The sequence below is a fragment of the Vanellus vanellus genome (assembly GCF_965231255.1).
Source record: "Vanellus vanellus genome assembly, chromosome: 8".
NCBI lineage: Eukaryota > Metazoa > Chordata > Aves > Charadriiformes > Charadriidae > Vanellus > Vanellus vanellus.
The window spans coordinates 12,118,023-12,129,402 of NC_138913.1; the positions used below are offsets into that span (position 1 = coordinate 12,118,023).

Below are 11,380 nucleotides of genomic sequence, written 5' to 3' on the forward strand. Positions count from 1 at the left end.
TCAGCAAAATAAAATTCCGGTTTATTGTTGGACAACATTGTTTCACACATACATCAAACAGGCCAAAAAAAAAGAAAAAAATAAAAATAAACAGCAACTTCATAGACAGAAAAAAAAAAAAAAGAAAACCTTTTTATCTTTGGCCTTGCCACCTCATACAAACCACGATCTATGGTACAGCTAAAGTACATACACAAAAAAAGTTACTGGAATGCTCAGAATAAGATTGTAAATTTTTTTTTTTTGCATTTTTGTCTTTTTTTTTTTTTAATTTTTTTACAAGGTTTTGTTTTATTCTCCTTTGAGATAATGGTTTGGGCCTGGTCACACCACAAGTAAAGTCAGAGATAGGTAACAAGAGATATACACTTCAAAGCCCCCCTTTTGGTCAATCCGAGATCACTTAAAAATGGCGGACCTCCTAACAATATGTACAAAAATATAAAATGTAAATAAAAAATACAAACAAATTCTCCTTTAAAGTACTTTTAAGAAAGAAAGCAGGGCCTTGAAGTTTTGGTGCTTGGGGGGGAGGGGATCTGTGGGGGAAGGGGGGGGGTTCTCTCCCCGCAAACGGGCGAATCGTTTCGTATGTTCGTTGAGTGGCAGCGCCGCGCCGGGGGGCCGGGGACGGGGTTCACTCTACTTGGTGAGGATGACCACGGCGGAGGGGGGAGGAAGGGGGTGGTGCGTGTGTGTGGGGGAGAGGGTTGCGATGGGAGGGAAGGGGGGTCCCAAGGGTGAAGAGGACGCGCTGGCCTTTTTTGTTGGTTTGTTTTCCTCCTTATTTAAAAAAAAAAAAAAATAATAATAATTTGCTGCCTAGTCATCTTCATCGGTTTTCTGCTTCTTGGGATCGACGTCGTCGTCCTGAGGGGAAAGCAGAGCCATCAGGAGAGGGGATGGGGAGCAGGGCTGCTGGGGGTCTGCTGAGAGCCACACCAAGGCGGGCAGCGAGGCAGGAGACTGTTTCAGGTCCCCTCTCCCGCCCCAGGGACAAGGGTAGAAGCACAACACAAGTGTTTCCCCGCCTCGTGCAAAATCCTCTCTCATAGCAAGCCCAGGGACCCCCACCCCAGCCCGCCCTGAGCACCCTGGGGCTCCCCAACCCAGGGCCAGTGGCTCCACACAGCCAGAGCGGGCACCCCCCTAACCAGGCCAGGGTATAAATGGAAGTGGGCTGTGTCCCTGGAGAGGCATGGGGAAGGAAAAGCGTGGGCAGGGCGTTCCAGCCCCAGAGCCCAGCCCGGCCTCTCCAGCCCCGCTGATGCTCTCCCCAAGCCCTCTGAGGACACAGGTGGCTCCAAGGGGATGGCCATTCTTCCTACCTCGTCATCCTCAGCTGCCCGTTTGCCTGTGGCTCCCTCAGCTTCGTCATCTTCATCACCGTCCTCTTCCTCACCTGCATGGAACAGGAACATGAGCCCTACGCAACTCCCCTCTGGGTTTATTCCTGCCTCAGCCCCACACTGCCATGTCCAGAGTCTCACCTCCCCCACTGGCACGGCCCCTACTCAGAACAGCAGGTGACTGAGGACACAATGGGCTTTTGGGGCATCCCCCAACTGACTTGACCCACCAAAGGGGAAATCAGGATTGGCAGTATTGAGGCTGGCTCACACCACACTCGTACCACAGGCAACGGGATGGCAAAACCAGCACCTGCTGCAAGCACCAAAATCACAGCAAAAAAAAAAAAAAAGGGGGGGGGGGGAACGGAACTCTTTCTAGTGGCTGCTCTGCCTAACCGCTCCAGATTACTTCTGCTTCCCTTCGCAGCTATTAGTCCATCTTTAATGAGTTAAGAGAGCCAGAACGCATTAGTTCTGAGTCAGAACACTTTCTAATTATCAGAACGGCAAACAAATGCTACCAACTTATCTTACAGCCAGAGAGGAGGATGAGCAGAGAGCTCTGGGCTTTGACCCACTTTGAGCTCAAATAGGCCAGTGGATCAGAACAACCGAGTCTATTGCCTTCGGCCAGTTTTGGGGGGTCGAGGGCAAGACTGGAGGCGGAACAACCTCTGGGCTGCCCAGACGAGTCTCTTGCGTAACAGGAGACCCTACTAAAACTTAGAGTGTTAAGGCCAGTAAGCTGGCTTTAAACCACCGCCACGAGCCACATGCATAGACAGACGGGGGGATTAAGGTCAGCCCATCCTCCCTTCCCCTCTCCTCTCCCCGGCCTGCACTCAGCCACAGAGTGGCCCATGCAGCAGGAAGGGCCAAGATTAGCTCCCAGCGATGGATCAACACCCCAGCAGCCATCACGTGCACCAGGCCGGCCGGCCGGTCAGGTGACAGTGCCAAGCTGATTGGGAGCATTTTTAGTTCTTTGAGCTGCTTTAAAGCAAAGCAAATAATGAGATGGGATAGGGAGAAGGGTGAGGAAAAATATACCCTCAAGCTCCCCTCTGCTGTCAAACTCCAGGATGGAGTTTGGCTGCAAGTGTTGGAAAAAAGAGCTGATGCAAGCTGCACTCGCTGCCTTTTAAATCTCTCTCCTGCAGCATTCAGCTGCTCAGGTGCAGCTCGCAGGCAGGGATCACCCGAGGGCAGCGGGCAGGGACGGACAAAGCCATGTAGGATCCCAGAGAGGCATTTGCACCTCCAAGCACTGCGTGCCAAACTGTGCCTGCACTCGGCAGAAGCAGGGCTGGCACTATGGGACCGAAGCTCCCCAGGCTTGTCACAGCAGTATCCAAGCAACACTTCCACCCCACACACATGCGCCTGCAGCACACACATCCCCCTCCTGCCCGAGGGGAGCAGGCAGAGGCAAGTATTCCCCCCCCTCTCCTGCCCCAGAGCAGGGCTGGAGGTAGATAGGCTCAGGACAGCACACGGCAGCACTGTGCTGTCCCCAGGGGTTCAAATCCTGAGTATGAACAGGGCTACAATTCCCAGATTTTTCAAAGAGAGGCAGTTACTACCAGAGGGCACAGCAGACTGCTGAGAGCAGAGCACTACCCCAAAGGAGGCAGCTTTCCCTGCTTACGCTGCCTGAACAGGCGTTGACCTAATGGTCATTAAATTCCCAGCCCTTCCCTGCCTCCCAAAACTAACCAACAGGTTAGTAGGTCAGCATGTAAACCAAAAAATCACAAGGGATTAACCTAGTAAAACAGCTAATCAAGGGCCCCAAGTTCATTTTAGCATAACAAGAATGGTTTTCTCCCAGCTTTAACGAGTGATAAAAATAAACAATGTTATTAATCCAAGTAGATCTTGGGAAAAAAAATAATAGCAGCAGGGAGGGTAAGAAGTGATTCGGCAAGTCACTGCTGGATCTCTGGTTGCCTCTGCCAAAACCCACTTCCAGGCTAGGTCAGGTGAGGAAGCAGGGGGCAGGGGAGGGCAGGGAGACATGGGACACTGTGGACAGGGAAGGTTCAAAGCAAGCCTGTCCGCTACCGTTGGAGGAGCAGGGAAGAGCTGCAGGTTCCTCTGCCTGCTTCCACATGGCATTCAGCCCGGAAAAGGGGACCACATCAGCCTCTCTGCATGCTGCTCCACGAATGAGAATGGTGTCCTATCCTCTGTGCCTGGGCCAAGGCACAGCCATCCAGGGCTGTCCCCATCCCACTGGCTGGCACTTGCATCTGCAGCAGCCGTTGTGATCACAACAGTCAAGGGCAGGTTTTACTACTTGCACGGAAGGGCTAATGCGCTTATTCAGCGCTGCGGTAGTGCCGTCTGGCTGCAGGAGGGAGGAAGGAAAGAATCTGCCCTCAACCTGCTGGAATGGATTCAAGGCTGACTTCACTCCCAGCACCGGTGGTCCAAGTGAGCAAGGAAGGACTCAGGCCGGCTGGTGAGAGCCGCCCAGCCGCAGCCGCGAGGGGGAGATGCTGCTCTCCGCTCTCCTCTGCTTCCCAGGAGTCTGCTGTCCAGGGCAGGAGGCAGCCCTGGGTTAAGGGGCGGGAGGAACAAAGAAAGTTACCATCACCCTCTTCCTCCTCGTCCTCTTCCTCACCACCTTCCTCTTCCTCTTCATCTACTTCGTTGTCAGCCTCCTGCTCTCCGTTTTCCTCGTTCTCCTTGGCAAGACAAAACATCACTTAAAAAAAATGCACTGGGGAAGGGAGAAGGGGGAAGAGATGTTCAGCAGAAGTGCGCGTCCCCCACCTTTCCTGCCTAAAGCAAAGCACCAACCCACCGGAGCCCCAGGCGCGCATCCCGCTTCCTGCCTGCCTCTACACGATGCAGGCAGCCCAGGCACGAAGGATCAAGTCTAGAGGAACTTGGAGCTGCAGCTTTGAGGCCAAGACAAAGACTGCAAAGGCTCTTGTGACACATCTGACACACAGCAGAGTGAATTTCCCCCAGCACGTTAAAAATAGGAAACCAACCGGTTTACTTGTACACAATGTGTTTCCCCACTCAACTGATTCTAACACTGTAAATCTAGGGTTTGGGTGGTTGTTTTTGTTTTGTTTGGTTTTTTTCTTCTCTCTGCTTTTCCAGTGCCTAGGAAGGGGGTGGCACCAAATACAACCTCACACAGCTTTCAGGGAGGGGGGAGATCCAAGCCCAATTCTTCCTTTCTGCACACACATGAAGTGCCCACAGGCTCAGGAGCAACTGTTGAATGTGAAGTCCCAAAGGGTCGACGGCACTACAGAGCAGAGTGCTGCCATTTGGAGGGATCCCCTCTCAGGCAGGACTGGGGACAAGCTCGCAGCAAAAGTAAGAAGGGAGAGGGGACGGGAAAGAAAAAAAAAAAGGTGTTGGCGTAAGGGCTGCCTCTCCCTGCATATTGTAGCAATACTCACAGCGTTGCCGTTGGCCGGCGCATCTCTGCCATTTTCCGTTTCTTCAACAACTTCCTTCTTCTCTTTTAGATCCTGGAAGGAGCACAAAAGCAGAGAAGTCACCTTGATTCCAGATGCCTGCGTCAGAGAAGCTGCAGATCAGGTGTGAAAAACACAGTCCAAGAGAGAGCGGGAGCTGGTTTCTCTTCACACCGATTTGCTCTGCGATTTGGTTGCCACGTTCTGGCTCCTCCTTGGGAACGGGAGAGCGTGGGGGCGAATCTCAATCCAAGTCAGCTTTGCCAGAGAGAGCAGCTATCTAAAAGAGACTGCTCTGTTTCACCTCCGATCTCCCAAACACACAGAGCTGGCCGCCTGCATATGCTCAACAGCAGCAGAGCTGGCTGATTGCCCATCTTAGCACAGTCCACGCAGCTCCTGCAATGCCACGGAGAGCCGGCGGCCCCATCCAACGTACGGGCTCTGCCGCCCCAGGGCTGCAGACATCCGCAGCTGCTCAGTACCCTCGCAGCAGGAGTAAATCCCAGGGATTCGTTAGCAGAGACTGTGGTCTCTGCCCTGCCTGGGGAAAATCATAGGGCAAATACTACACGCCTGGTCTTTCTCGTCAGCGGCAGAGAGGAGACTCCAGGATCCAGCTCACAGCTTTAAGTGTAACAGGATGGGGTGGGGGAAGAAGTCTATTTTTACACTGCTCCAAGAGCTGTGCCTGGCTAGTTCAGTTCAAATCTCCACTGCGAACAGAGCAAGAGGAGAGCAGGAGCTTGTGTGTTTTTGCTATTGATCACTGTCAAAATGTCATGCCAAGTCGCTCGGCAAACAGGCTGAGAGGATCCAACTTTATGTTCCCGCATAAAGAACACTTGGATTTAACACTGGCATCTCCGCTTGCATCCTCCTCCCCTTCTGTTCCTCCATCAGCTGGAGCGAGATCCTTCAGCACAAGGAGCGGTACCCCAGCCAAGGAAAGCAGAGAGGCCCTTCCCCAGGGCCAGCGGCACAGCCACACGGCCGGCTTCGGCAGCGACCACGAGGCATTTAAAAGTTGCTGGCAGCTCCCTGCTTCGCTGCAGCAGCAAGCGGCTTCGCCCCCCTCCTGCCTGCCCTTTGCGGCTGCCTCACAGCCCGCAGCGAGCGGGCACTTTCACTCCCACCGAGCCACTGTCACTTCCTCGTGGGAACGCCAGCGGGTAAGACGAGCATGGCCCTGGCGCTGCTAGCATCACCATTGCTCTGTTTCGGGAGGGTTTCTAGTACCCTGCTTTAAACGAGACAGCGCAGGGGTTTAAAACCACCGGGTTATTTAAACCGCTCCGACCCAGACAGGCATGCACAGACAGCGTTACCGGAGGCACCCAGGCTGCCGGTGCATCGAGGAAAGACTTTAGAAGTGAGCTCTGGGGTGACTACACCTGTTGATTGAACCTCAACCTAATCAAACCAGCATCCCAGGAGCCTGGGGTAAACAAAAACACAAGCTCCCTCTCCTCCTGTCACTGCTCACAGACGAATCCCAGGCCATCTCCTCCACAGTGCCCAGTTCCACCAGTTTTACACTGTCAGCAGCTCCTGCTCCCCTATTCCCCGGAGATCGATCACAGCCATTTAAACTCTCGCACACCATCGTGCTGCTGCACTCTGCAACTGCTGCCTTCTATCAGGCACACGAGCACGAGGGCAACAAAGCATTTCCTAAGTTAAACACCCAGCAGCAAAATCAAGCAGTCAGAGTTTCCACATCTCACTATGCCCAATAGTTCTTAAAAAAAAAAAAAAAAAAGGAAAAAAAAGAGTCGCTCAGGAAACGTAAGCAATTCTGCTCCAGGTGAAGGAACAACTCACTTCTTGAATTTTAGCTGGAGAGATCTCCAGCCCTGACCTTTCCTGCACCACTGAAGACGCTCTCAGTTTAACGACCACGGGGATGCCAGGTCATGAAATCTGTGCTAGCAACAGGGTTGCAGAGAGGACCACAGCTCCTGCCTTTCCCCAGGCCCAGTCCAATACAAACAGGCAGATGTGTACAGCAGCCCGTGCGGTGGGACTGCTTTAGCTCCAAAGCTTTGACAGAGCCTCTAATTATAGGTGTGGCGAGGCTGTTTGTCCATAAAATAGCAATGGTGTTTAGTCATACACCGACTGCCCAGCAAGCCCTACCTTCCCTCCTGCTCCGCTCCTGGGCCGCCACCACCACCGATGGCCCCTGCAGAGGGCACGATCCCGGCGGGAAGGGCCGCGACGGCTGATGGCCGCTGCCCATCGCCCCAGCAAGGACCCGAGTCCGTCGCCCCCCGCCCCTTTCCCCCGGGGCCGCCGCAGCCCGCGCCTCCTTCCCGCCGGCAGGGGGCACCCCTACCACCCTCACCCCCCCCCCCCCGCGCCCGCCACGCGCCCGGCCGCCGTTCAAACCGCGCGCCACTCTCCGCGCCCCTCTCATTGGCTGCCCGCCAGCGCGCCCGGCCCGGTGCCCCCCGCGGCATGCCGGGAAATGTAGTCCCGGCGGGGGCGTCTCGACGGACTCCGGCTCCCAGGGGGCGGCGCGAGCAGGGCCGCCGCACGTGGTGGGCGCCCCCGCGGCACGGCGGCGGCCGGGGGCGGTGCTCGGCGCGAAGCCGCCGCCCGGGCGGGGCGGGACAGGACCCCCCCACCCCCCCCTACACATACACCCTCCCCGCCTCCCGGGAGCGCTCCGGACGGCAAAGCGGGACGAAGACGAAGGGCCCCCCGGTGCCTCCGCGCTTCCCCCCTCTTCCGCCACCGGGGGGGGGGAGGGGGGTCACCTTGCCGCCGTGCGCGCCTCCGCAACACGCACCCCCGTCCGTCGTCTACCCCACCGCGGGAGGGCGAGCCGGGGACGAGGCCCCCTTCCCCCACGCGGTAAAGGGCAGGGGAAGGTTAACGGCGAACTTGGCCCCGTTCCCCCCGGGGAAGGATGGGGATCGACCCGCCTCGCCGCTTCCCGGCTCCGGGAGAGCCGCAGGACAGCGGGGACTGAGCCGCGGCCCCGGAGCGGAGACCGCGGGGGGTGGGAGCGGGAAACAGAAGTGAAATCGAAATCTGCCAGAAACAGCGTTTTGCTGGTTGTTTTTTGTAAGCCCTCCTCCCCGTCGGTTTTCTTTTTTTTTTTCCCTCCCCCCCTCTTTCCCCGGGAGCGGCACGACCCGGTGCCGGCCGGGGCGCAGGGTGAGGAGGCCGCCGGGCACGGCCGCCCCGTCCCACGCACCCGCCCGCGTCGGGTCGGGTCCCGTTCCCCCCGCAACTTTCCCGGCAGCGGCGGGAGGACCCAGTCGCGGCCCCGGGCTCGACGGGGCGGATCGTGGCCGCGGCCCGGCGGGGAGCGGAGCGGAGCCCGGCCCGCCCGGGAGCCCGGCGCCCCCGGGGGACGCTCTGCCGCGGCTCGCAGACAAAGGCGGGCGCCGGGAGCCGCAGCGGGGACTCCCGGGAGAGCTTCTCCCGCTCGGTACCGGCGGTTCCCATCACCCCCGACACCCACTCGCAAAGTTATCCCGCTGCGAGGAGCTCGGCCCGGAGCCCCCCAGCCCCGCCGCACCCGGGGCAGCTCCGCCGTGGGGGCTGCCCCTGCCGGGGCAACTCCGAAAATAGCAACCGCCCCCCCCTCCCCACACACACACACCTCCGGGGGCGATTCCGAAATAGCAACAACCCACCCCCCCGATCCAGGGCAGCTCCGACACAACTCCCCCAACCCCCCCTTCCGGGAGGGGGGGGGGGGGGCAACTCCGAAATAGTAACTACCCCCCCCTTCCTCCGGGGGTAATACCGGCACAGCAATTCCCCCCCCGCCCCCCCATCAAACGGGTGCAACTCCGAAATAGCGTCCGCCACCCCCCCATTCCCCCCGCCCCCGGCTTTTCGGGAGCAACTCCACAACAGTCAGTGCCCTCCTCCCCCCCCGGTCCATGCTCCGGAGAGCTCCCCCCCCACGCAGGGACGGGGCCGAGCGGGACCCAAGTTTGACGGGGCTGTCAAGCGCCCACAGCGGATTGAATGGCTCCGCCGCCATCCCCCCCTCCCCCCCCCAAACGGAGACGGGCACCGGGGCGCAACCGTACTTCCCCCCCGCCAGCCCCGCGCCCCCGCCACACACACAGACGGTCCCCAAGCCCCTCCGCGGCGGGACGGCCCCGCAGCCCGCCGTTCCCTGGAAGGAGCGTACCGCCGTGCGGCGGCGGGGCCGGCGGCACCGGCGAGCACGTTTCCCGCACGCTGTTAAGACAAAGAAACGGCGCCGGCCGCTCGGCACGGCGAGTGAGGCGGCCCCGCACCGAGCCCCGTTAACTTCAACGGAGAAGGGAAGGGGGAGTGGGGAGGGTGAAAAGGCGTGAGGGTGGAGTGGGGGACTAAAAAAAAAAAAAAAAATTGAAAAAGGGAAAAAGACCAAAAATGGAAAATTTGGCTCAGGGAAAAAAAAAAATGAAAAAAAATACTAAAGCAGGGAAAAAGAGCGGCGGGCGAGGGGCGGGGCGGCGGCTCACCTTGGCGGAGATCTCGGCGCTGGTGTCCACGGCCGTGTCGGACATGGCGGGGGCGCGCGGGGCTGTGGCGGGGCTGTGGCGGCGCGGGCGGCGGCGCGGGCAGAACAATGCCAAGATGGCTTTGCGCGAGCCAGTGGGGACTCACGCGGCGCCACGGCCCCTCTTATAGAGCTGGGGGCGGCGCGCGCGCTGCCCCGCGCCGCGCCCATTGGCCGCGCGCGCCGCGGCCGCCGGCTCCCATTGGCCGCCGAGCAAACAATGGGCACGGCCGCTTAAAGCGGCAGGCGCCGGCGCCCGCCGACACTGCGGCGATGAGTTCGGGCCCGGTCTCAGCGTGGGCTGAGGCGCGGGGAGGTGGGCGGCGGAGCTCCGCCCTCTTTTCCTTCCCCCCTCCCTTCGCGCTGCCTCCGCCCCCGCCGCCTCCGCCCCGCCCCGCCGCGCCGTGTGAGGCGGCGGGGAGCTCCCCCCTCCCCCCCCCGTCTTTCCCCGCAGCCCGCATGCCTGTGGAGGGGCGGGAGGAAAAATAATAAGAATTAAAAATAATAATAGTAATGCGGGAGAACCGGCGCTTCCCCTCCACCTCCCCGCGCCCAGGGAGGCCGGTGGTGGAGGGAGCAGGCGGCTGGTACCGGGGGAGCCCCGTCCCCTCGGGTGGTCGCCGCCGCCGGGGTAACCCGTCGTGTCCCCCCACACACACACCGCGCAACCTGCGCCGTGTTTTCAGCGCCGCGGAAACTTTTGCCACAACAACCGCCGCCGCCCGCGGGAGGAGCGGGGGAGGGGCGGCCGGCCGAGATCGCCGAGGGTTGCCGGCGGTCGCCGCCGCGCAGAAATGCGGGATTCCCACCCGTTTGCTTATTTTACGATTAAAAAAAAAAACAAAACACCACACACAAAAAAAAAACAAACACCACAACAACAACAAAAAAAGCGACACCGCCTCACCGCTCCCCTCCCCCTCCACACACACACCTTTCGCGAGCTCAAGGCTTGGCACGCAACCGGGAGCTTTCCCGCACACCCCCCCCTCCGCAGCCCGCCGTTACACCGGGCCACGGCCCCCCACCCCCGCCTCGCTTGCGGGCACCGGGGCCATCTCTGCCCTCCCCCCCCCCCCGCCGCCGCCACCGCCACCGTGGGGTAACGGGGCACCGACGCGGCGAGTGAGGGGGCTCTGCCACACTCAAGATGGCGCCGAGAGCCCTGCGTAGGGCAACCACACGGTTTTGCCACCCCCCGGGAGCCGCCCCGCAGCCCGCAACGGCCCCGCGAGTGAGGCAGCGCCGCGCGTAAGCGCTCCCCGGTGTGAACGGGGAGAAAGAAGGGGCGCAGGGGCGAGGAAAGGCACCCCCAGACGGAGCGGCACCTCTGCCACACTCAATATGGCCGCTAGGCCGAGGCAGCGCTCGTCCTCGGAGGGCGGGATATAGGGATCCAGCGATGCGGATTGGTCGGCGGCACTGAGCGAACGCTGTGCTGACGCTTTGCGGCTTCTTACTGGCTGAATCGCCTGTCTGTCTATAGCGGAGTGGTTTTGAAAACCCGGAGCGGGCGCGGGGCGAAGTGCTGGAGCGGAGCTGGGGCCACCTGGCTGGGGGTACGGGGCACCCTGCAGGGCGGCGACCCCGTCGGCGGGGGCTGCAGCGGGCAGAAGGTGCGTTTTCCCCGGCTGCTGGGGGCCGGGCTGCCCCTGGGTTCCCTCCCACAGCTTCAGGAGAGCTGTGGAGAAGCCATAGCAGCCCCTGCACCGCTTGGCACCAGGCGTCGCGGCACGAGGCATCATGGCGCCGGCCTCCATCGCCCCATCCCTACACGCGTCCAGCAGCAGGACACCGAGGCCACAGGGTGCCATTTCCACCACAAAATGTCCCTTCCACAAAACACAGTAGCACTACAAACAGGCTGGTCCTTGCCTGGTGGCACCATGGAGCACTTTTCTCCTCAGCCTCAGCGTCCTACCTGTTGTGGGAGCAGCCCTGAGGTGATGATGATGATGGGGGGGGGAGGCTGTGGTGGTAGGAGGAAGCACTGCAGCAGCTGAGACCTCATGTCAGCCGCTGACCCTCTGACCGACCTTGGATGGGGGCTGGCTGTCCCTTGTCCCCCT

General features: G+C 59.9%; 1 protein-coding gene across 4 annotated transcripts; it reads right to left on the reverse strand.

Moving 5' to 3' along the window:
• PTMA (prothymosin alpha) lies at positions 1-9,396 on the reverse strand. Of its 4 annotated transcripts, none has more exons than XM_082487442.1 (5): positions 9,274-9,396; positions 4,778-4,849; positions 3,952-4,039; positions 1,329-1,402; positions 1-870 (listed from the first exon to the last, which is right to left on the reverse strand). In XM_082487442.1, exons 1-5 carry the CDS (start codon positions 9,316-9,318, stop codon positions 823-825), a joined length of 327 nt encoding a protein of 108 aa, XP_082343568.1. In that variant the 5' UTR covers positions 9,319-9,396; the 3' UTR covers positions 1-822. The 4 variants fall into 4 exon arrangements, with proteins under 4 accessions (XP_082343568.1, XP_082343566.1, XP_082343567.1 ...); XM_082487440.1 differs by having other exon boundaries at positions 3,946-4,039; XM_082487441.1 differs by having other exon boundaries at positions 3,952-4,042.
• Positions 9,397-11,380: the final 1,984 nt, after the last annotated feature.

What these genes read in the sequence shown, in the direction of transcription:
- PTMA (XM_082487439.1), bottom strand. Translation starts at nt 9,318, where the DNA reads ATGTCCGACACGGCCGTGGACACCAGCGCCGAGATCTCCGCCAAG. An exon ending in CGCCGGCCAACGGCAACGCT is followed by an intron (nt 4,043 to 4,777) that starts GTGAGTATTGCT and finishes TGTCTTGCCAAG; the next exon opens with GAGAACGAGGAAAACGGAGA. An exon ending in CGAGGAGGAAGAGGGTGATG is followed by an intron (nt 1,403 to 3,945) that starts GTAACTTTCTTT and finishes TGTTCCATGCAG; the next exon opens with GTGAGGAAGAGGACGGTGAT.